This window comes from Mesoplodon densirostris, chromosome 18 (assembly GCF_025265405.1).
Source record: "Mesoplodon densirostris isolate mMesDen1 chromosome 18, mMesDen1 primary haplotype, whole genome shotgun sequence".
In the NCBI taxonomy this organism is placed as follows: domain Eukaryota; kingdom Metazoa; phylum Chordata; class Mammalia; order Artiodactyla; family Ziphiidae; genus Mesoplodon; species Mesoplodon densirostris.
In genome coordinates, this window is record NC_082678.1 from 1,204,746 (window position 1) to 1,229,906 (window position 25,161).

Sequence of the window (25,161 nt, forward strand, 5' to 3'; positions counted from 1 at the left end):
GTCACCACACATGCTTTTTATTTAGTTGAGCAGACATTTTCATAGCAAGACTTTCTCAGTGAAGAAAAGAATGATGTTCATTTAGGTTCTCGTGTAAGTTCCTAATACATCACAGATTGGCCTTCTGAGAAACTCTGAACTAGCTCAGTAGCAGGCAGTGTCTTCCGCATTCCCAAGTGGAGAGTTCTAAAATCCCCATTCCTGTTTGCAGACATGTGAAAGGAATTGTGTTAGTGGCCCTGGCTGATGGTACCCTTGCAATCTTTCACAGAGGAGTTGGTGAGTTGTTATGAATATATAACATGTGTGCTAATTTGTTGCTTTGCAAGAGCACTTTCAAGCAGATTGGCTTCTTATGTTTTAAAGAAATGATACTTAATAGGAGAAAGAATCAAGGTTTAAACTGAATACTAACTGTGTATGACATCAGTGGATATGTGAGTTCTTGCCTGCGGACATTCATTACTCGTCTACCTCAGTGAAAACCTGTTTACCGTAATGAGCAGGTGGTCCTCACGGTCCTCTTACATAATGTGCATTGGAGGTATTTGTGTTTCACTCATATACCTATTCAGTGAGGAGAAATGTAGTGAGAGGATGTGTTTTCTTTTGCCCAGCAGTTTAAAAATCATTTGCAACCACTCACATTTGGAATGTTTTTTTTTTTTTTTTTTTTTTTTTTTTTTTTTTTTTTTTTTTTTTTTTTGCGGTACGCGGGCCTCTCACTGCTGTGGCCTCTCCCGTTGCGGAGCACAGGCTCCGGACGCGCAGGCTCAGCGGCCATGGCTCACGGGCCCAGCCGCTCCGCGGCATATGGGATCCCCCCAGACCGGGGCACGAACCCCTATCCCCTGCATCGGCAGGCGGACTCTCAACCACTTGCGCCACCAGGGAGGCCCTGGAATGTTTTTAAAAAGACTTTTCAATTGGCTAAGGTTTCATCATTTTCATGTTCACGTTCTTTATATTCTTCCCCTTTAAACCAGTGTTTCTACCATCTGCACACAGAAGGGTGGTGGTGTCAGAAAACTGCCTTGAGTGAATTAAATTAAGGGAATTGAGCCTGTAACTCCTTGGTACATGTATCAAACAAAAGTGATATGTCATTTCCTACCTACTAGAATGGTAGATCAGGGAAATATTATAAAAACGTAGATCCACTAAATTCAGATTTTCACAAGGCTTTTCCCAAAGTCTCATGTCCTCTGGGGCCTCAAGAAATGTGAGGTAGATGATACGCAGGTGCTAGATAGAGACTGCTGGTTAATGACTCCATAACAAAAAGAGAGGCCTCCGTTTTACCTTGTTCAGGCCCTTTTATAGACTATCTGAGTTTAATCCTCACAACAACTTAAGAAGAAAATTCTATTGTCATCCTCACTTTATAGATGAGGAAACTGAGGCACAGAGTATTTTAGTCACTTGTTCATGGTCACTCAACTAGTGAGTAGAAGAACCTAGAAAAAATGGAATAATAAATATTTTGGTAAACTGAATCCAAAATTATATTGAACAAGATAAACAAAATACATTTACTAAGGATACCTGTAAAGTCCTACATTTGGGTTCAGAAGAGTAGATGGAGGAGGTATGTCTGAAGAGTGATATCAAACTCAATACGAGTTAACATCCTAAGCCTCATAGAAATTAGAGTCCAGAGCAGGGCTGGTGATAATCCTGCTCCACTCTAGTAGATCAACATTAAATGGATCTGGACAAAGCGGAGTTAGGATGAAGGTTCCATAAACTGTGGTGTGCTTGGTTTTGAAAGGAGAAGACAGGGCAGTAGCAATGAATTGGGACTGGATTTATTCTGTGTTTCCATTAGGCAAAGCTATAGATTAATGAGTGGTTACATACAAGAAGGCAGGCAGACTTTAGCTAGGTATGGGGAATATTTTTAAGACAATTATAGCTTTCTTACAACGGAACAGCTGCTTTGTGAGGTAGTATGTTTTCTTTCACTGAAACTGTTCAAGCAGAGCAAGCTTACAGTGGTTGGTTCTCATTTGTATGTATTTCCGTCATCACTAAAATTACAGTATGCATAATTCCTAAAGTGTTAGCAGTGCATTGCCCTTGACTTCTACCCAAGAAGATACATCAAAATGCAAGTGAGCGAGAGCAGTATTATCCCCCAAATAACCTTAAGTCCATTCTAATTCTTAAAATATTACTATAAACAGGTAACTTATAACTGATTTATCACATCACTGCTGTTGAGAGCATGGGGGTCCAGGTACTGGGTGACAGGTTGAACCATATGACCTTTGAGGTCTCTTCCAACTTTGCAGTTTATAGAACAAAAGAATTCAATCTCTGTAAATATACACTGAATCCATGGTATCCGGGGGATGCTTCATCAATAAATTTAATTACACACCCAAATAGAATGTTTCTTGAATTAAAATTGAGTAAAAGGTACTGTGCATAAACTAATCATCTGTTTCTTATTTTAAAGACGGGCAGTGGGATTTGTCAAACTATCACTTGTTAGATCTTGGACGACCTCACCATTCCATCCGATGCATGACTGTGGTACATGACAAAGTTTGGTGTGGCTATAGGAACAAAATTTATGTGGTTCAGCCAAAGGCCATGAAAATAGAGGCAAGTTAACCCATGTTTTCTGTACTTACTGAATTTGTATTACCTGAAGACCCTAAGACTTAACTATTTTCTTCTTTAGAAATTGTTATCTGAATCTGCGTGTTTTGGGGTGGTCCAGTGATATTTTGGATGAATTCTCAGCTTTCCGTGTTACTTTACTTCTCCTTCTGCTTTTGACTATGAGCAGGGGAAGTGGTTTTTTAAAAAGGAAGGAGGATTCACACATGAATGTGTGTCTAAATGTGTGTCTGAGTATCCGTAGATGCATACATGTATTATTTGAATACATGGTTCTTGAAATGTTTAGGTATGTAGAGGTGGTCTGAGAGCAGTACTCTCAAGCCTCCCCCACTACTCAGTGTGTATCCAGGCAAATCCGTGTATGTGTCACAGACTGAGGAATAATATTGCAATGGGAATTGGTTGTAAAAACAAAAACCTCTTAGCATTAGCATTGTTTTCTTAAAGTTTTGCCACAATACATAAATTTATTCTAATTGTTTAAGAGAAGGAAAACAGTAGGAAATTTTTAAGATGAAAGTTCTCTCCCAGTTCTGTCCCAAATCCTGTTCCCAACCCTAGAAGTTCCATTTGGCGTTTATTTTTTAGATGTATTCCTTACATGCGGATATCTATACACACACATACAGCACTGTAGGTTCCTTTTTGTTTAATTATAAACAGGATCTTATTTTGTGTATTGCTCGGTAACAATACAAAATCCTGAGGTTAAATTCAATCTTCTTGTTGAATGCTGTTACATAGAATGGATGTGTCAGCATTGCTTTCATAAGTTGATGTCCTACACAGTCCTGAAATCCAACATCCTTTAGTTCTTCATTTTGTTTTGCAGTCTAGGATGATAGCCATTGTGTATATAAGAGTAAACATATTTAGGCTCCTCTTTTAATATATAGTCTGCCAAATGATTGTGCAAATTTGCACAGTTTTTAAACACGAACTCCTGCATAATAAAAGTAACATTGTGATTGAACAATCTTTTCTAGAAATCATTTGATGCACACCCCAGGAAGGAGAGCCAAGTGCGGCAGCTTGCCTGGGTGGGTGATGGCGTGTGGGTCTCCATTCGTTTGGATTCCACACTCCGTCTCTATCATGCACACACTTACCAACATCTGCAGGATGTGGACATTGAGCCTTATGTAAGCAAAATGCTAGGTAAGCTTGTAAAGCATTTTATCTTTGTCAGTCAAAGAAAATGGTTTATTTTTAAATGGTCTCAAATGCTGGGTTGATCCAATGAGTAAGTTGCCTCAGGAATGGTGAGCTCTTATCACTGAAAGGGTCAGGCAAATGCTCCATCTACCCTGTGGTTCTTGACAGAAACTTGGGATCATTTTTGACTCCTCTCTTGTTCCCCACATCTAACCCATCAGCAGGAACTGTCAGGTCTTCCCCCAGAATATCTTAAATCAGTTACGTCTTTCGTTTTGTTTTGACCACCCCATGCAGCTTTCGGGATCTTTGTTCCCCAACCAGATAATTGAACCCAGGCCCTGGCAATGAAACTGCCGAGTCCTAACCACTGGGTCGCCAGGGAATTCCCTTAAATTAGTTACACCTTTGTATCCACCACTATTCCCACAGGCCAGGTCACCATTCTTTCCTCCCCAGACGACTATGAGCCTCTTAACTGGTCTTCCTATCTCCACTCCAGTCAGTTTTCTGCATAGTAACCAGTGTGCAGATATCACCGTGACATACCTCCACTTATGTAATGCCAGCCACTTTCAGAATATTCTTGTCTTTAGGTGAGATGACATTTTGTGACATTATCAGAAGAACTTACATGGTCTGGGCCGCGCTCCTTGCTCACTCTGTTCTGCCCACACGGAGCTAAACTCAACAGGTTCTTTCCCATTTCAAGGCCCTCACATGTGCTGTATCCTCCGTCTGAGAAGTTTTTCTTAGTCCCTTTTTACTTGGCTTTCAGGGCATAGCTTATGTGCCACATCCAGAAGAGACCTTTCCTGATCTCCCAGTTTTATTTAGGACCTCTTATACTTTTTCTTCATGGGCTTGTCATTACTGTGGTTGTACCAGTATCATACATACTGTCTCTCTCCCCCACAGAACTTAATCTTCATGAAGGGCAGGGACTACCTTTGCCTTGTTCCTTGCAGTGTCCTTAGCATCCCAGTCCAGTGCTGTATGACTGTTAGGGATGTCACAGATGGTTTCTTTATGAAGAGAGGTTGAACTGCATCAGTGGTTTTTAACTTTTTTAGAGTCATCGCCCTCAGGAAACCTGATGTGCCCTCTCCCTTGGATCAGCCATATATACACATAGACATAAACTAATTTCAGGAATATACTTTGCCCCTAAGTTAAAGGTCTCTAGCTTAGACTAGTTAAGGTTCCTTCTAACACTGTGATTCTATGATCACACTCTCATGTCTAGTAAGAGTAAGTCTAGTAAGGAGTAACTAGATGCTGTTTGTCTTAAATGTATTATCTGTTTAATAATTTTGCCTCTCAAATCCCTGAAAATAAGATCAGTTTAAAAATTCCCTTGAAATAAAAAAGTGCGTTTATTCTCCCTAAATTACGTGCATATGGTATCCTAAAATTTCTAAACTGCTTTAGACTCAAATATATAAATAAGGAAAGAGTATAGGTTTTGTTAGCAAAGATTGTTTCTTACCTGTGCAAAGAAAATTAAGGCAAGCAAGAACTCTCTCAGTTTATAAAATGGAAGGACATTTAAATTTCCCCAATCTAGTAAATTGTTTTTGTTGAGGTTTTTTTGTTTTGTGTTTTGGTTTGGTTTGTTTGGTTTGGTTTTGCAGCTCCTTAAGTAAATCCTGTATCATATTTCCTGATGCACAGCATCTTCCTTCTGAATGATAATGTAATGCCAGCCACTTTTAGAGTTTTCTTTTTCCATTCACCATGAATTGTCAGATAGATGATAAAGCCAAATGAGAGTTCGCCTTGATTGATGTGCACCTTCTTCAGGAAACATCCAACTAGCTCTGGTCACATTTCCTCTCTGCTGTATTAGTCCAGCTACTCTTAGGGACTTGGAACCTAAAACATCATCTGCTCTAGTTTTTCAGTAAAATGTTTTCTCTCCCATCATACAGGTACTGGAAAACTGGGCTTCTCTTTTGTGAGGATCACCGCTCTTATGGTGTCTTGCAATCGTTTGTGGGTAGGGACAGGAAACGGTGTCATTATCTCCATCCCACTGACAGAAAGTAAGTACGTTCTTAGGTAACTGTCACAGGAGAGTTGTAGGGAACAGCCTTGTCTGGAATTCAGGTAGAAGGAATTGTTTAGTTATTGGCAAATCTGTGGTAATTCAGAAAGTCAAACTGATGGCAGAGATCCAACTATTGTTCCTTCACTTTTTCTATGAAATTTATAGACTCTAGCAAGTATATCAGGACCAATATTTACAGTTAAAAGTTTTTCATTGTGAGAAACTCTTCCTCATTTCAGGAATCATGGTCCTATTTCATCTCAAATAATGGTTGCTGTCCATTATTTCTTTCAGCTTTATTGTACTAGTATCCAGAAACATTACCTAACTATCTAATATCCTAGTTTTCCATATCTCTGTGGCAGTTAGTTTAGGATATTCCATTTGGCTTAAGAGTTGTGGGAGAAGTTTCTTAGGAGGTCAGCAAATCCTTCCTGACATTGGAGACAAGCCATCTACCTCTATTTGAAAAGAATGTGAACAATATGTACATTGTATGTTTTTTATATTTGCTTCATTATTATTATTTTTGTGAACAAAATGTGCATTGTGTGTTTTTCACATTATGTTCCATTACATTGATCATTCATTAAATAAGTGTTTTTGTGTTGCAAAATTCATGGGCAGGGAATGATTTGAAAAAAAAGTGCCATAAGTCCATAAAATAAGTCAATAAATAAACACCTCAGAATTTTCAGGGGAAAGGAGGAGGACTGGATGGTGGTATATCTGGAGGCTTTAAAGAACCTAAATTCTTTCTTTTTGGCCACACCGCGAGGCTTGTGGGATCTCAGTTCCCCAGCCAGGCAGAGAACCCGTGCCCCTGGCAGTGGAGGCAAGGAGCCCTAACCACTGGACCACCAATTTAAAGAACCTAAATTCTTAATCCCAGCTGTATTTTCTACAACTACTTATAAATCTACATGTTTAGATCACTTCTTGTATCTTAAGAGATTCCAGGATCCCCAGAGTTCATTTCAGTTCTTTATAGACGAGAGTTCCATTTTAACAGAGTTACTTGCGTGGGATTTCTTAAAGAAAAGGGGAAATATTAGCATTTAGAAAACGTTCCCCAGTAAGTTCTCATTCACTTAAATTGCTTTATAATTAAGAAAAGCAAAATCACAGTAAATAAAATTGTCCTTTTCGAGCAGACATATTCTTTAGAGGCTTTGGTAAGAACTTTGTGTGTTTCTTGGTATTATACCAAGTTGGATTTTGTTAATGTAGTTAGGAGCTCTGAGCTCCTGAGTTGCCAGATAGAAGACGCTGAGAGTGGCATCTCATAGTAATCCTTCTCCTCCCTGTCATGCACCTCTCCATGTCCCCTTTCCTCCTTTCTCACTTTAGCCGTAATCCTCCACCAGGGACGTTTACTGGGGCTGAGGGGTAAGTGCAGATCCTGAACCACACTCTTCCTTCTGGCTTCTCATGGCCACCGTGAGGCCGTTCTCACGTCTCTAGATACCCTCTTGAATGTTCCTAAATGTCATCCACTTGCAGTCACTGCATTGCAGCAGGTGTTTTTTTGTTTTTGTTTTTTTTTTAATGTTTGTTACATGGCCACCAAGCTACTGCTCAGCAGCTTAGTCTATTTATCATCTTTTGTTGCAGCTGACCTTTCTTTCAGACTTTGTTTTCCCTCCAATAAAAACACGAAACATCTCTGAAAACTGTCATTAATCTACATTGTTTACTCCTGTTACCAATCATGTTTCTTTCATTTACTTACTGGTCCATGGAATGGGGATGTTTTGTGAGTCTGGTCATTCTAAAATAATTCAGCAAACCATCTGTCTGGTGTAAATAAAAGCTACTCTATTGTACTGGATGGATCCTTTTAAACACAACTTTTTACTACCCCTCAAGGGAGATATTCTTACCACAAGGGAGAAAAAAATCAAAAGATAAACTACAAAACTTCTGCTAAAAAAATATACTTATTTACTTTGAGCTATATAACCGGTTAGTTTTCTAAAATGAGGATTAAAAAACAAAACAGACATACCTAAGAAATCTTTTCTTTTGTTAACTAAAATGATTTTTTTAAAATTAATAGATGTGTTTAAAAAGTAAACTTAGCTATTGCTAGACTGGCAAAATCCCCTACTCCATTTACTGAGAAACTTAAAAATAACTAGCATGCTGTATATCTTTTTTTTTCCAGCTTTGTCTTGAGTTGGCATTGCTGCCCTTTTTTTATCTCAACTGGCTGTAGCTTTTAGATAATATCATAAGGATTAACCAGTAATCTCTTGCATCATTACTGTTTTCTAGGGGAAAATATTTGGTGTTTGGTTTTCTGTTGCAGCAAATAAAACCTCAGGAGCATCAGGAAATCGTCCTGGAAGTGTCATCCGTGTATATGGTGATGAAAACAGTGATAAAGTGACACCAGGGACATTTATACCCTATTGTTCAATGGCACATGCACAGCTTTGCTTCCATGGGCACAGGGATGCTGTGAAATTCTTTGTGGCAGTCCCAGGTGAGTTAGATTTTTCTATTGAGAAGTTGTATGTCCAGTTGACTGTTGAACAACGTGCATTTGAACTGCACTGACCCACTTGTACACAGATTTTTTTCAGTAGTGAACACGACAGTACTACGTGATCCATGTGGTTGAATCTTTGGATGCAGATTGTGGACACAGAGGAACCATGAATATGGAGGGCTGACTATTAATTTCACTAAGATTTTTGACTGCGCAGAGGGTCAGTGCCCCAACCCCTGCATTATTCGAGGGCCAACTGTAATTGTCTGTCCCTTGGTTCCTCTCCCTAGTCTAATACTAAGCACTGAAATTACGGATAATTCCAATATAGCACATGAAATGTTCTGTAACGGAGGTATGAATAAAGTGCTATAGAGATACTTGATAGAAGCTGTTTTGGAATCTCTCCTCTACCCCAAAAACAAACTTGATTTTTATTTGGAGACTTCTTTACTTTTGAAAAGCAATGGTATTATTTTGTCACTGCAGAATACCGAAAATGGTTTTGGCCTCATAAAGGAGATTTCTAGAAAGAAGTCCCTATCATCAAAGCTATATTCAGGAAGGGATAGAAAATGTGCTCTGATACCTTGAGTGCTGTGGCAAAAAAAAGCAGGAGTCCCGGGGTCTGGGCCTTTACCACTTGCCTTGTTGTCTTGAGCAAATTGCTTAACCTCTGATACTCATTTCTTTATTTCCTAAGTGGATGTGATTAATATCCGCTCTGCCAACCTCATTTGTTGTGAAGACTAATGAAAGGGCTTTGGGAACTCTAAAGCACCATCCAGATGAAAGGGGGCAGTGATGACGTCCAATGAAAACTGTTCTGTCCCTTGAGAATACTAAAGTGCTGTTACTGATCATCTGTAAGCAGGACCTATGTTTGGGGTTTTTTTCCCTGTAAGAGGCAAGTTTAGGAGTTAGACAAAGTTCAAATCTGGCTTTGCCACACCAACTGTGTGATGTTGGACATGGTGGTATCTCAGTGTATTAGTCAGGGTTATGCCGAGGAACAGAACCAATAGGGTATGTGCGCGTGCGTGTGTGCATTCGTGTGTGTGTGTGTATGAGAGAGAGCGAGCGAGTGCAAAGAGGGGGAGAGAGAGAGATTGATTTAATTTAAGGAATTGGTTCATGTGACCATGGGGGTCGGCAAGTCTGAAATCTGCAGAGAAGGCTGGCAGGCTGGAGGCCTGGGAAAGAGCTGATGTTTGCAGCCCAAGTGTAAAGGCAACCCGGAGGCAGAATTCCCTTCTCCTTGAGGGACCTATCTTTTTCTCTTAAGGCCTTCAGCTGATTGGCCCACCCACATTATGGAGAGTAATCTGCTTTACTCAAAGTCCACTCATTTAAATGTTCATTATTTCTAAAAAATACCTTCACAGAGTTTGAGCAAATGTCTCGGCACCCGAGCCAAGACATTTGACACATAAAATTAGCCACTATAATTTTTCCCTAGGATGTTCCAAAGATTAAATGATTAAATGTATATAGTATAGGGTTGGCACATGGTACCCTAACCAATTATTCAGTATTCTTAACAACATGGTAATGAACTTCTTGAAATGTACATGTATATTTTTGTATAGTTATTTCCTCAGAATAAACTTCTAGAAGCGGAATTTTTTTTTTAATTTATTTTTTGGCTGCATTGGGTCTTAGTTGTGGCACGTGGGATCTTTCATTGCGGCCTACGGGCTCTTGTTGCAATGCACAGGCTTCTCAGTAGTTGTGGCATGCGGGCTCTCTAGTTGTGGCATGCAGGCTCCAGATTGTGTGGGGCTCTGTATTTGTGGCGCAGGGGCTTCAGAGCATGTAGGCTGTGTAGTTGTGATGTGCGGGCTCAGTAGTTGTGGCACATGGGCGCATGCCCTGCAGCATGTGGGATCTTAGTTCCCCGACCAGGGATCGAACCAGCATCCCCTGCATTGCCAGACGGATTCTTAACCACTGGACCACCAGGGAAGTTCCTTTTCTTGCTTTAAAAAAAAAAAAAAAAAAAAAGAATGACGTAGAGTCCCCTTTGAGTCTCCTTTGTATTTTCTCTAATCCCCTTCCCTTCCTCCTTTCCTGTCTATCTGTAACCACTATCCTGAAGTTGAAATGTATCCTTCTGCCCATGTTTTTGTATTTTTACTACATTGGAACATATCTATAAACAATGTGTAGTACTTTTTGTATTTTTAAGTCTTATGTTACATATATATTATTCTGCAACTTATTTCTCATTTTTGAGATTTGTTAATATTTATGCATAAAGGTCTAGTTCATTCATTTAACCGTGGTAATCTAGTATCTGAATAAATATGCTACCTTTTATCCATTCTCCTATAGATCAACTTCTAGGCTTTTTCTCTGTTTTCCCTCCACTATTAAAGAACAGTACTGCAGTAGACCTTCTTGTGCATATGGGAGAGACTTTTCTGTTGGGTATAAATCTGGAAGAGGAATTGGCAACATTGTTGTTTGTTGGCCAGTTGGCCCTAAGGATTAAACCATTCAGGATGGCCTTAATATCATACCACTGTGCTCTTGCTTCTGTGGCAAAACTAACTAGTCTGCTAACAGAAGTTATCCCTAGCAGGCTTGATTTCTTCTAGAGTATAATTGAATAATGCATGAATGAGGCACTGTGAAAATAAATCAAACTGTCCTATCCATGTCCAACATAAATTAATTGTTTATAAAGTGTTTCACTTCATGGGACTCTGTCCTGTTATCACCTAAAAGCATGGTCTGTGTAGTTTGACCAAAGGACAGCAGACCTGGCAAGAAAAAATACCCCACACTCATAGAGGTTATAGTGTGAATGATATTTCAAGGTTTCTCTCTATTATTTCATGCTCAAAGATTCTACATTAGAACTTAAATGTTAGAACAAATTACACATTACCCAGTAATTTTATTTGCATAATCTAAATTAAAAATAAGATGTACTTTTCTTAAATATGAGGAAACCATGGATTTGAAATCAATTCAAATATTAATTATGAATATCCAAATTCTTAAGGCTGAAGTTGAAGACTTTTCTCAGTCTCTTACATAAACACACATGTACCCTTCCAGGGGAGAGATCTTTCCACTACCCCTCAGATAAAACAATGTAGATGATAATAGTCTGAAGCAGGCAGCTAAGACCAGCTGAGCGATATACAGATTTCATATTGAATTCTGGAGCTATTTCTGTTTGGGTACAAAATAGCTTTACTTGGATTTCAAGTTGGGCTTTCATGACCTTTATAGATGTTTTCTGATCATGCAGAGGCTTCTAACATCCCCAGTACTTTGGCTGTATTCGAATGTACTTACCTTGTTCAGCTTTCTGAAAATATTCAGAAACAATGAGTCTCTCCCACCCCACTGCTTGCTAAGTAATGTTCCCTTCTGTTCCTGCATCCACAGGTCAAGTCGTCAGCCCACACAGCGGCAGCCGTGGTACAGATCTAACAGTCGACAGGGCAGGGCCGCCTGCACAGGAGCCTGGCAGCCAGACAGCCCTGAAGGCTGTGCTTGTCATCAGTGGAGGAGAGGGCTACATCGACTTCCGAATGGGTAGGCCATTGGTTCGGGGGCTTCGTTCCCACTGTTCCATGATGTGGATTTTCACCCACAGTGAGCAAGAAACTCAGATACATGATTTCTAAGAGGTTTTCTTTGAGCTCTTTACTTGGAAAATGACTTTATATTTCTTTTTTCCCTACTTTCATGATTTTTTTTCCTTTTTATACCAAGGTGTGTTTATTTGAAGGAGCATTAGAAAAGAGCAGGGTTTGGTCGTATGTTGAGGTATATGTGAAGAGCATGTGGAGTCAGAAGGCCTTGGGGAAATCATTCAAGCTCCCAGAACCTCAGTTTCCTCACCTGCAAAGTGGAGAAATAAAAATACTTCATAAAGTGTTGTTTGTAACCAAATTCATTTCATTTGTTCATTTTCTCACCTTATAAAGAATAACTATCTACTGTGTACCTGTTAGCCTTGAGCTTGAGATACAAAAACAAATCAGACAAAGTCTCCCTCCAATAAATTATAGAACAATACAGAGATAGAAACATGTTAATAAGTTACAGTGTTACAGATGCTCTGATGGGGAGTACTCAGTTTTTCCTAGGGGTGGGGGAAGAAGGAAGTCAGGAAATGATGCTTGAGATGACTCAGTACTGAGGAGCATGAGTCTGAAGAACTGGGGTGGGGATGGTATGGGGAAGCCTGGGGAGACTGGCATTCCAAGGTAAGAGATAGCTTGACCAAGGCTTAGAAACGTGAAAGCACCTTAGATGAAGAACAACTACTTAAAAATGACTGGAGCATGGAGTAGAAGCAAATATAAATTTGACCAGAGATAAATCTAGAAATGGAGGGAGGGGCTGGATTATGGAAGGCCTTTATATACCTCATTAAGGAGTTTGCACTTTAAAGCAAAGGGAAATTATTGGAGGACTTTTAAATAGAAGAGCAGTATGATTATATGTGTGTGTAAATGGATTAGAGGTGTAAGACTAGAGGTAGGGAACGGGTTAGGAAAAAATAAATGAGTAAGGTAGAAACAGTAGGAGTAGACTAGCACTATGATGGGGAATTGGTAACAGAATGTGAAGGAAGAGGTAGTGATCCATTTACTTAGAGTTAATGACTATCAGAACAGAAGCAGCAGATCTGGAGGGAGTGGAATGAGGAGTTCTGTGTTGGACATGCTGACCTTGGAGTGCGTGGAAGTTGGGAGTTATCTAGGTGGACGATGTCCACCGGGCTTTTGGGTATAAGGGTTTCATATCTCAGGAGGGAGGAATATGAGGACTACTGACATGCAGTGGTACTAAAAGTCACAAGGGTTGATGAGTTCATCCAAGGAGAATATGTAAGGGCCAGAAGAAAAGGTTCTAGGATAGAACCCTGTTTTAATACTCCATTTAAAGAATCATTAGAGCTTATGAAGGGATCTAAGAAGCAGTGGCCAGAGAGGTTTCAAAGAAAACACAGGGAATTGATGTTTGTGAAAGTGTAGTGCTTTGTAAACTGCAAAGCACTGTGATGTAAATTTATTTATTTGCTATAAACAAAGGAAGCTTTTGGACTGGCCTAAAATCACAATGATTGAAAAAGTTTCTAAACGTAAGGCCTTAGAGAATATAATGTTGTAGACTGGTGACTAATACTTTAGTTTTAATTCTGTTAAAAAAAAAGAATATAAAATTTAGGGTCATATAAATGACAGTGTGCCACATGTAATTAGTATATACTAAAATTTCTGATGCAGAAGGCTTGTTGACGCATTTTTAAGGCAGGGCTTTTAATGTTAAGTTTAGAAATGGTGGTGTCAGTAGGAATGGAGTCACTTCAAAGTGAACTGACTGTTGGTGCAGAATTCCTTTATAGAGAGAGATGGCCTTCACTCGGCTGGGTGATTTTTGGAACTTTTTCTTCGATTGCAATATGGTAGTCTGAACCACACTAAAGAGTATGTCAGTAAAATCTTTATGTGGTCTTTTCATTTCCACTAAAAATTTCTTCCATTTTGGCTCCTAAAAATAACGTAAAATTGCTTAACCAGGTTGGTCAGTATCTCTAGGTAATCCAGCCTGAAAAGCAGAATTTGTCTTAAAGCATAGGTTGATTTTAATAGTAAGTATACTTTTTAAAAATTGAATTTGATCTTTTTTTTTGTTCCGTTTCCTTTTTCATATCCTGTAATATTTTAACTATGAGAAATCGATCACAGTAGTCTTTTTCAGAAGTTAGGCAGTGAAGATTGTGACGCATGGCATTTCTTTTACTGTGTTCTCTGAAATGGGCGTCAGACAAGTTCTATGCATGCTGCTCATGGACTAACCATGAGTCTGATGTGCATCAGCCTGTATCTTCAAAATGCTTAACCGGAGTCTCCATTTCATCCACCAGGTGATGAAGGTGGAGAATCAGAGCTTCTTGGAGAGGATCTTCCACTCGAACCTTCTGTCACCAAAGCGGAAAGGAGTCACTTGATAGTGTGGCAAGTGATGTATGGTAGTGAGTGAACCCATAGGAAACAGGTGGCGATGGGGAAGCCATCTCTTCTGCATGGTTTATTTTCCCTTTTTCCCTTTATTTAATGCTCTCTTTGTGAAATAAGTTTCACCACATAATATATGAGCATTTTTTTTCTGTTAACTATGCTATAAAATCTGTCCTACTGTAACAATACAGGAACTAGCTGTTTTACTGCACCAGTGTTATAGGCAATTTCAGTATATTATGAACAAATCAAAGAATGTTTACTTTCTGCAAACTGGTGAATTTTAGAAAGCAATCCAGTTGTGGTTTACTCTGCCACAGCTAATGTCACTTACTTCATTTGATGGGGTCACTTTTTAGCTATCACTCATAATGGAATTAATGGAAACACTTGATAAATGAAACTGTACCATTAAGTACAATAGTAAAGTTTTTCCCAGTGTATTATAAAATTGACACAAACTAATATCAGGTAGATTATCAGGATTTATCTAAATGTCCCGAGAGGGCTAAAAGCTAACTGTAAATTACTTTAACTTTCACTTTCAAATCTGACAAATCTTGTTTATATGGTATATAAAACTTTGTTTTCATCAGATTTTGCGGGGGGGGGTTTTATATTAAAGAAATTAAGACTACACTATTTAAATAAAAGTTTCTTGTTTCTGACTTATTAGAGCTCTAAAGTTTATGAGGCCTGCTTCTCTGAATAGTCTGTGTTTTTTTGTTTGCTTATTTGTTTGTTTTTGAGACTAGTCTCACTCATTTTCATACCGACATGTTTGAAAGGTTTATTATTTATAAGGCTTAGAAGATACACTTCAGCAATGGGAGGATTTTTTTTTTTTTAAGGAAATTGTGTTTTGGATTTCTTGTATCAGTGGATGATGGTGGTTGGATGAGTTTTTTTCCGTGTAAAAAATTCACTTGTTTACCAGTTGTTCTTGGACTGCTCTTATCAGTTAGTAAGAGTAAAGCTGTCGTGGTGATGGAGTAATGGCCTAATGAGCTGAATGAGAGATTTAATTAGAAACGGTGTTTTCTCTTGTTCTGTATAAAACTATACAACTGCCAGTACTTGATATTCTGTATGTAAATGGTATTTAAGCTTCTGTGCCCTTGTGAGATTAAAATGCCATCCTCAATAAAGAAGACTTTGAAGGAGAAGAAGACAAAGCCAAAACAGCCTAAAGTAAAAGTTGACATTACAGTCTTTTCACTCACAATTGCCCATTTAAAAAACAGAGTCTGGGTATAATTGATTTTCTTGTTTAATAAGTTTTAAAAAACCATTATGCTGCAGTTTTTTTCCCTCTCAGACTTCTTGAAAATTTATGATTTATCATTCTTAATCCATTATGTTAAGCAAAACTAAATATAAGTTTAAGCACTGTCTTAAAATATGAAGTTATTGGACAAAGGCCCCCCAGTCATCGGAAGGACTGCTTCAGGAAAAGGAAACAACAAAAGTCTCAGATTGTCTAAGCATCCTTAAGGACCAAGGACTCTTTTTCTGAACTGTAATGGAAAGATATTTGTAAAAAGTACTACCAGTGTGTTTTAAGCATATAGATGATTAGGCTAGATTATAAAGTACACAGGATTTAATGCATCAGAGGAGGCCTTTGGATCCATTTGGCCACAGGTGTCTATAAGCACATTATGTACACAGTACAATTGTGGCCACTTTAGATGGCTAGGAGAAAAAAAACTCTTTTGGTAAAAGCTGTATTAAAAGGATAATTTTTTTACTTGAGCTACTTAGTCACTTTTTTCAGGGCACCAAAACTTAGGTCACTTTTCCATAGCTTATAAGCTATGTTTTTTTTATTTTATTTTATTTTATTTTATTTTATTTTATTTTATAAATCTGAGCCATTGTTGGCAATACCTTAAAAAAAACCCACATTATTAAATATTTTGGAGGAATGTTGTATAAATTCACAAAAAAGAGACACCAAAGTGTTCGGGAATTTTAATCCCAAGAAGTAAACATCCCAGAATCAGACCCCATGTACTGTTCGGTCTTTTACATGTTTCTATGACTGACTGTAATTTAGGAAATCAGGAGTTAAAGATGAAAAATGCAAACATGTTACAATGGTTGTTTATTGCTGTTTTTAAGCTTACCGGCTTTAACTTAAGGAATATAGGTGTGTAGTTATTTTATCTGAAACTGTCAGTTATCTGTGGCCCTGTTAACTTCAGGGACTAGAGAGTACAGAAATGTCTGTAAACTTTGTTTTAGGAGCTTTTGTCTTTATGTTTGTGATTTCAGTTAAATATTTTTTGCAGATTGCTTTACTTCCACCTTTTCCCCAACAATAGGCTTATATTCTTGTAGCGTTCACTTTGGTCAAGGTGGTAGCCTTAGAAAGAAAATGCCAAAATGTAAGCTTCTTGTAAGCAGCGAGTGGTTGGTGTAATTGCCTGTAGCTACCACATCAGTGGTAAAGAAGAGGCTTGAGTACCTCAGGTTGGTCTCTCCGTGTAAAAAAAACTACCCCTATTGGAAGAAATAAGGAATACCTGAGAATTTTCTCATTCTGTTATGTTTGGGTTATGTGTGATGTTGAACCATGTGAAATTGCCGATGTTCAAACAGTGCTGATTTACAAAACTGACAGTATCATATACATCAACGTAATACTCACTGCTCGATGCAGGTTAAAATCCCTGTGAGGCAAAGGGATAATATTCTTTAGGAATTCACTTTTGAGTGTTTTTTTCTAATTTGTGTGGATCTAAATTTTTTAAATAGGAATGAATATCTTAATAGCTGCAGCTTGTTGAGAATGTAAAACATTTTGAGTACAAAATATGCAGCACATAACTTTTCACATGAAGCGTGTTTGCATAGAAAAGGTTAAAATACATTCTCTCAGTTTCTGTGTTGTTCATTTCTTGTAAAGGTCTTCCTACGTGTGAGAATGGACCCTTTAACATAGGTTGCCTTAGTGACAAAACAAAGCAAAACAATTGTCTCATAATACTAACTGTCCTAAAGAACGTGTGTCTTGCAAATGCTGTGGAACTGAATATTTATTTCCTTGTGAGTATTATGACCATTACCAAAGGATTCAACCAGATTTAGGGCTCTTCTTAATTGATCATGTTGAGAAAGGGACTCGTTTTGGTCCCAGTTTGTACTAAGGGAAGAGAAGAGAAGAGAGAATTAAATGTGGAAATCATAAATGCTTTTCTAACAGGGTTATGCTATTTTGTAACACTAAATGTCTTTTCTTTTCTTTAAAAAAAATTAAGCTTTTATTATTAATTTTGTCATACGTTTCTCAACACTTGAATATATTTTAGCCATTTTATGGTCTGAATTTGTTTTTTGTCCAGGACATTTTACTCGGAATTTTACTTGCCTCTATAATCTTAAAAATGGGTTCTAGAGGGTCCCACTTGCTGTTTCTTTAGAGGCTGATGCTTCATTTCTATGAGCAAAAAGCTCATTTAGCAATGTAGTTATTTCAGTATTTATTTCTATTATGGAATCCCTGGGGTTCGGAATGTAACTTTGTACATGAAATATATATAAATATGTATATGAAACATGTATGAGGAGTGTTTTGTTTTGTTTTTGCCTTTCCTAGGGGTCTGACCTTGATTTATATTTGAAAGTCCAATAATCATCTCCCATCAAACATGTCACTTCCAAGAGTCAGGACTGTCGCCATTTGGTACTGGCTGAGGGGAAGCAGTGAGCAATACATGAAGAACATGTTTGCTTGGCTCACGTGTTTAAGTGACATATGAATAATAGACAATAGGGCTTTCTAGAAATGTGGGCGAGCTGAGTAACAACCCACACATGATACCAAGGCCTACCATTTGCCAGATTACTCAGGGATAAGAGGCAGGCTGTAATGTAGATGTTAATAATATGGTGTGCTTATTGTGACCCATTTGCTTGGGAGAGACTCCGGAAGGAAGGATGATTGTAAAACTGACCATGTGGTAGCACAGTGTGGATCCATATTCAGTGCAGTGGTATTTAGTCTAATGTCATGTGCTTTGTTTACAAGATGGTGGGGTTCCGACATGATAGTACAAGTAGTCCTGATTGGCATGTGATAGGACAGTTCACTAGATGAAGGCACAGCCACCTATCCAGTGAGGTTGCATGCTCTAGAATATAGTGAATAGCCTGTCTCATGCCTACTTTACAGGACCTAACCTAACTGCCCCTTAGTCCTTTGGGGCCTGCCAAGTCACTGTTTTGGAAGCTTTTTCTGAGCCTCATTTAATCATGTCTGTGATTCAGCCAGTCTCTAGTGAGAGACTAGAGTAACAGCCCAGGACAGCAAACGTTCATATTAATTTTATTGAGGGAACAGGACAGGAGCCCTGTAGTCTTACCTGGAACTGTAGCCCTCAGTCCCACCCAGTGGTGAGACTCTCTTTCAAAACTTAGTGGAAAGATTCTGCCTAAACCTCCGAGCTCTTCCTCACCAGCCCCAAGGCCTCCCACACTTGGTGTGGGCAGGAGAGCCCTGGTGACCACAAAAGCACGGACTCCATCTTCAGCAGTGGCCAGTATGTTAGGAAAGGTATTGTAGTTAGGGAACTTCTCAGAATACCTTAAATATTTGGTAATTAATACAGTTCAGTTTTACATCTCACTTCCTTTAGAGACAGTGGTATTGGTGGGAAAGAAGGCAGTAAGTCCTGAGCAGGCCCTGCCCCTACTGTGACCCTTGGCCACTCAGTTTTAACACAGTACTCCACAGCCACCCACAGAGGCGTGACACTACCCCAGGCCTGTTGAATTGACTCTCTTATGGGGTCTGGACCCAGGCATCTGTAAAGTGTCATAGGTAAGCATGATGTGTTGCTTAGGTTGAGGACTACTTCTTTTTTTTTTTTTTTTTTTTGCGGTACGCGGGCCTCTCACTGTTGCGGCCTCCCCCGTTGCGGAGCACAGGCTCCGGACGTGCAGGCTCAGCGGCCATGGCTCACGGGCCCAGCCGCTCCGCGGCATATGGGATCCTCCCAGACCGGGGCACGAACCCGTATCCCCTGCATCGGCAGGCGGACTCTCAACCACTTGCGCCACCAGGGAGGCCCAGGACTTCTTCTTTAACGTCTTTGGACCTTAGTTCTCATGTGTTAAAGGAGGGTTGGTGTATCCAGGTGATCTTAAAAAAAAATCCTAGCTCTAACCTTTCTGGTTCTGTGACCCTGTCTCTAATTTGCCTTGATGTGTTGTCTATACAGACACCAACCATACCTGCTTGCAGGTCCAGGGTTGCCCAGTCCAGGTGGAATTTGATTACTGTGAAAATCCAGTTTATCAGAACGTCACTGTGCAAAAGGAGACAGTTTAGCTCCTTGCTTTTATGTCCAGGCAGAACATTGGCTCCCACCCACAGACAGAAAGTAGTTATGGTTTGATTTGAGGCCTCAAGAGAGAAACGGACCAATAAGTCACCGCTCAGGGTGGGCAGCAACTTCACAGAAAAGCTGTAGTTCTCAACCAGGCCAGGAGAGGGAGGTGTGGCCAAAATCACCCAGGAGCTAGTTCCAGAATGAAATTATTTCCTTCTTCCTCTCACCTCAGGAGTATCAGATTCTACTAGTGTGTTTGGTAAAACAGTTACCCTGGTGATCCTGATCCTGCTGTTGGGAATAGCTGCTTAAGAGGAACTCAAGCAGCCCAGCTGGATTCACAAACATCTGTTTTCCAGGAGCACAAAGCTTCTTCATTCTTAGTAGCCATTTATTACCAGCACATGGTGACCTGCTAGCAGGTTCACCCCAGACTCAACCCAATGCTCTTTCCTTTTTGATTTATGGATAATTGAAGTTTAGGGTAAGGTGTTTACTCCATAAATTCACAGATGATCCACAGAGCCACCCTTTGGAGTATATTATTGTCCTCAGGTGAACCAGAGGCCTAGCCAAAGGAGGGGCCTTGCCCGTTGGTAAACAGGTCTAGCTGAGATAAGTGAAGTCCCAGGGTCCTCATATAACCAGAGGTATAACCAGACTAACTCCACACTAGAGGCTACTGCAAGTGTGTTGGGAAAAGTATTAGATCTCAGATCAGGAGGTTTGGGGTTCAGTCCTGAGTCTACTGTTCCTAATTTTGCGAGCCTTCACTAGTCACTTAACTCTTCTGTTTCCTTACTATAAAAGGAGAGTAACATCCCAAAGGGTTCTTGTGATGGCTTAATGAAGTAATGGTGTGATGGCAGTCGGCACATTACCTACCCCCACTAGGCACTCAACAGCAGGCTTTGGCAGGCGGTCCCTACGTATCAGGTGTGTGAAGATGAGTAAGACACCTTCAAGGAGATTAGGGTAAGAGAGGAAAGTAGACACGAAAATGGTAAAGTGGAGTCAAGCATTATGGCCATTCGTTGAGGCATTAGCTGAAAAATGATACCGGTATGGTGTCTGCTTGGCTATTTTGTAATGTGGTAAAAACAAGGGGAAAACTGTCTTCAGTGCTTATGTAGTACAGAATATTCTTATTTCCAGTCTTTTTATCAGTGTTCTAGACCTTGGCTGTCCTAAAGGAACTGTGTTAGGAAACAGAGTTACCTCAGGTCTATTGGACCTTTCAGGGAACGCCTTTCTCTCTTGCCCCGACGCTCCCCAGTTGAAGGGAAAGAAGTGTTCCATGAAAATTAAACACAGGAGGAGATCCATATTCTCTTTTTCATCTAAGAGTGCATTTCATTCCTGGGCAGGCACACCGAGGGACATGCTGAAACATGAAAACAGTGGTAAGCTTGACATTTTTAGATGCCATCAGAACGTATTTTTCCAGTATCTGTTGCTCATAATGCTTTATGACAAGAATTAAACTCCTAGTCACTGCATATAAACAGGTAGAAAGAAGACATACAGGACTAAGTAAAATATTAACATCTGATGCCCAGCAGGGTGTGGTGTGGTGGCAGGGAGGATCATATGCTCTCTACATGATTAAGAAGCTTATGGACCTTCCCTGGTGGTCCAGTGGTGAGAGACTTCCCGGTCCCAATGCAGGGAGCCCGGGTTCGATCCCTGGTCAGGGAACTAGATCTGCATGCCACAACTAAGAGCCCGCGTGCCGAAACTAAGAGACCGCATGCCGCAACTAAAAGATCCCGAGTGCTGCAACTAAGACTTGGTGCAGCCAAATAAATAAACAAATAAATATTTTTTAAAAAAACAAAACTAAGAGGCTTAGCATTACTCCGCCCGAGGAAGATCACAAACCCTCATCTGTTAAGATTTTTGTGGGCCATCTCAGGTACAGAAATCCCCAAAAAGAGTGGAGCAGTCTTTCAAAAACTTGAATTTTGGTCCTCAGGAGTATTGTAGTAATGATACATCGTTCAAAGGATTGTTGGAAAGATGAAATGAGATAATGTACTCAACAGTAAACAAACATTGTGTCCTTTCCCCACTGAGGCCTCAATTTCTTTTCCTGTTGTCCTTTCTCATTAAACTTACTTTTCTTTACCTTTGGCTAGCCCAAAGTGACAAATCCTGGAGTGAATTTTCAGCTGCTGGCCTTTTGCTGTATTTTGGCCCATTATGCTTCTGTGGAAACAGGCGTTTATTCTGTAGGAAAAATCTACATTTCTATCTTGGAGAGTTTGCCTGGGGCTGTAAATAAGGAACTAGGAGCAAAAGTTTGGCATGTTCTTCACCAGAAAAGACTCCAATATTGATTCTAAGAGGCATCTCAAACATCCTTCCTTCCTGGAGGAGCCTGGCTAGAGATAAGCAGAAACTGGGCAGATGCCTCAAGGCAGACCTTGGCTGATTTAGAGACCCAGTCCTGGGCTTTTACCCAATTGAAGGTTTATCAGACTATTCTGCCTCCTATTATGTCCATGTTTCTGGGGTGCCAAGGTGACAGCCCTTTCTTTGAAAGCCCACTCTGGTGTGATATGATGGGAACCAGAAAACACCTCAAAAGCCACATCTTCCTAAAGAACCAAAGGTTCTGGCCTTTCCTGCTACGGATCCACCAAAAGTCATCGCTCTCCCTGGACCCTCAGCTTTCCTTACCTGTACAAGTTGGGACTTGGCTCAGATGAGCTCTAAGGCTTCTTCTAGGGTGATATTCTTTGAGGCTGGCTCATCTGTGCCATGTGCAGTTTGAGTTGTGTGGACTAGTAGCCTTCATGCCCAGCCAGACCCTTAATGGAATTTGTGTAGCCTACACCACTTGGTAAAACCAACTGCTTTGATGCACCGGTTTGTCCCTGTGCACCAGTGTGTCCCTGAGGCATCAGAGTATCACTCCCATGAATGGAAGGAATATGTCTTATTAAGAAGAGAGACACTTGAGTTCTGTGGGTCCTGAGCTTCCCTTGGGTGTCCATCTTTCCCTCCCTGAACCTGGGAACAGGTCTCCAAAAGTCTACTTTAGAATGTCAGCTGAGCCTTCAGAGAGTTTCTCCCTAGGGCCCTTTTGTGGCATCACTTGGGGAAAAAAGAGAAAGGCTGAGAAGTGATGCTTAATTAGGGAGGATCCTTGGCTTCCCAGTACCAGCCCCCCTCCCAGAGCAGAAAAGGGTGGGGGAACAGGAAATGGACTTGTTTGGGAAAGTGACCTTGCTGTGGAGAGGCTGGGCTCTGCTGCCCTTTGAACACAAGGTGGCGCTGCGGTGGGCTTAGCCTTCCAAAGACTGCCGGCCCCTCGTCCCTCCCCTTCATCCTCACCAGGCCGGACCAGATCAAGGAGGGTGCCTACTGGGGGTCAAAGTGTACAGATAAGGTAAACTGATTCCCTTTACTAACAAGCAAGCAGAGGCCCAGAGTGGCTGTTAGCCAACAGCAGAGATTGAAGTGTTCCTTCTACTGGACTCTCTCTAGATCCTCAGAGCCCTGATGGCTCACTCCTTTCGTTCACCAGGGGCAGGGAAAACACCGTTTCTGAGCCTCCCCAGCCAAGGCAACCTGTAGGCCAGGAACCCAAAGGGAAGGCAGGTGGTCTGGAGCCTGGGACCCTGCTGAGGTGAGCAGGGGTTTTTATGGGTAAGAGAGAAACATTGGCCCAAAGGATTAAAGAAGGGAATGTTTGGAAGCATCCATGCCGCCTAGTTCTGGTGTTTGAAGTTGCAAAGGAACTTCTGCGACTGCCGCCGCTGAACAAGGCAAAAAGAAATAGCATGGAATCAGCTTAGTGCGTTGCTTCAATAAGAAACTTCTGCATCCAAGGCTGATGATAAATAGGAGTTACAGAACTCAGTAGGTCACAGCACCAACTAAGCCCTTTATAGGCCATCAATCCACATTTATTTCCTGGACTTTATAACCACTGCTGAAAAGGAAACGAGGAGGGCGTGAGGATTAGAGGGATAGAATCTGTGTGACTGGAATAAATCTCCAGTTGCCTCTCCTGCACACCACCACTCAGTTAACTCTTGGAGGGGCTTGCTGAGTTACAGTGCATCCAGACACTCTGGGCCTCGTGCCAGGAAACTCAGACCCCTGTCCCAAGCTGCTGCGAGTAGCCTCGAGCTTTAGGCTGTCATTTTCTCTCCAGCCCTCATTTTTGTATTCTGTAAAATGTCAGGGGGTTGGGTGAGTTCAAGATCCCTTTCTGCCCCCATGATTCTAAACATTAGGAGCAAAAGAGTGGAAATTAGGGCTCATTACCCACCCCCACCCCCACCCCCACCAAAGGTGCAAGAATCTGTCGGATCCTCTTGATGGGAAAGGGGTATTGTGAGATATTACTACATTAATGGAGGCAGGTGAGGGAAGGCCGGCCAACACTGGTTGGCGGGGGGTGGGGGGTGGGGGGGGGGGAAATCACAGCTGCCCTGGATGGGGCAGGGAGGGCACAGGGTAAAGGACCCGTGCCACCTCCCCCTTGGCCTTCAAGTGCTGTAGACCAGTCAGTGTGTGTGCACACGCATCGCGCGCACGCACTCACACACAAACAGGTGAAACGGGAACAGGGGAGTAGCCACACACCTGGAGAAGAGGGATATTTGCCATCCTCAAGCCTGGGGAGTTCAGTGCCTGAGAGGGCTCAGGGATGCTCCAGGGCCTTTGGGTGGGTATGAGGGGCCGACAGGCCTCATACACAGTTTCTGTCGCTCATTCCCCCTCTTCCTGCCTGGGGTCAGAGAGACAGACAGCTCCTACCATCCACATACCACCCGGAGCTTGTCCATCTTTGCCCAGCCACCTGTGCCAAGCTACAGGCCAGATCCCACCATCTGGGGGCACCCAGTGTAAAGCTAGTTGAGGAAGGGAAAAGCTTGGGAGAAAAGCTTGGTTTGGGAGGGGAGGATGTCGAAAGTTTGTGGCATTAGAAAGTGACAGGAAAGGGACTTCCCTGGTGGCACAGTGGTTAAGAATCCACCTGCCATTGCAGGGGACACGGGTTCAAGCCTGGCCCGGGAAGATCCCACATGCCATGGAGCCGCAAAGCCCATGCGCCACAACTACTAAGCCTGTGCTCTGGAGCCCACGAGCCACAACTACTGAGCCCACGTGCCTAGAGCCCGTGCTCCACAACAAGAGAAGCCACCACGATGAGAAGCTCACGCACCTCAGCGAAGAGTAGCCCCCCCTCACCACAACTACAGAAAGCCTGCGTGCAGCAACAGAGACCCAACACAGCCAAAAATAAATAAATAACTTTATTTATTTATTAAAAAAAAAAAAAAGTGACAGGAAAGCTGGAAGCTGGAACAGCCAGAGGGATGAGGGTCCTTGGAAGGAACATTTGGTGAGCAGCTCGAGCCTAGAACTTTCATGATGGGATCACCCCTTGAGCAGGAAGCCCGTAAATGTTTCCCCAGAGGGAATTCCCTGGGGGTCCAGTGGTTAGGACTCTGCACTTTCACGGATGAGGGCCCAGGTTCGATCCCT

General features: G+C 41.2%; 1 protein-coding gene across 2 annotated transcripts in view; it reads left to right on the forward strand.

Annotated features, from left to right (window-relative positions):
- The window catches only part of SPAG9 (sperm associated antigen 9), a 136,439-nt gene extending 118,555 nt beyond the window's left edge, over positions 1 to 17,884 (forward strand). For both annotated transcript variants that reach the window (XM_060082898.1, XM_060082899.1), the window contains exons 23-30: positions 212 to 279; positions 2,462 to 2,610; positions 3,618 to 3,789; positions 5,718 to 5,831; positions 7,187 to 7,225; positions 8,148 to 8,324; positions 11,733 to 11,882; positions 14,227 to 17,884. In XM_060082898.1, the coding sequence (XP_059938881.1) occupies positions 212 to 279; positions 2,462 to 2,610; positions 3,618 to 3,789; positions 5,718 to 5,831; positions 7,187 to 7,225; positions 8,148 to 8,324; positions 11,733 to 11,882; positions 14,227 to 14,342 (985 nt within the window). In that variant the 3' untranslated portion in view covers positions 14,343 to 17,884. The remainder of the gene's footprint in view (positions 1 to 211; positions 280 to 2,461; positions 2,611 to 3,617; positions 3,790 to 5,717; positions 5,832 to 7,186; positions 7,226 to 8,147; positions 8,325 to 11,732; positions 11,883 to 14,226) is intronic.
- The last annotated feature ends 7,277 nt before the right edge of the window (positions 17,885 to 25,161 follow it).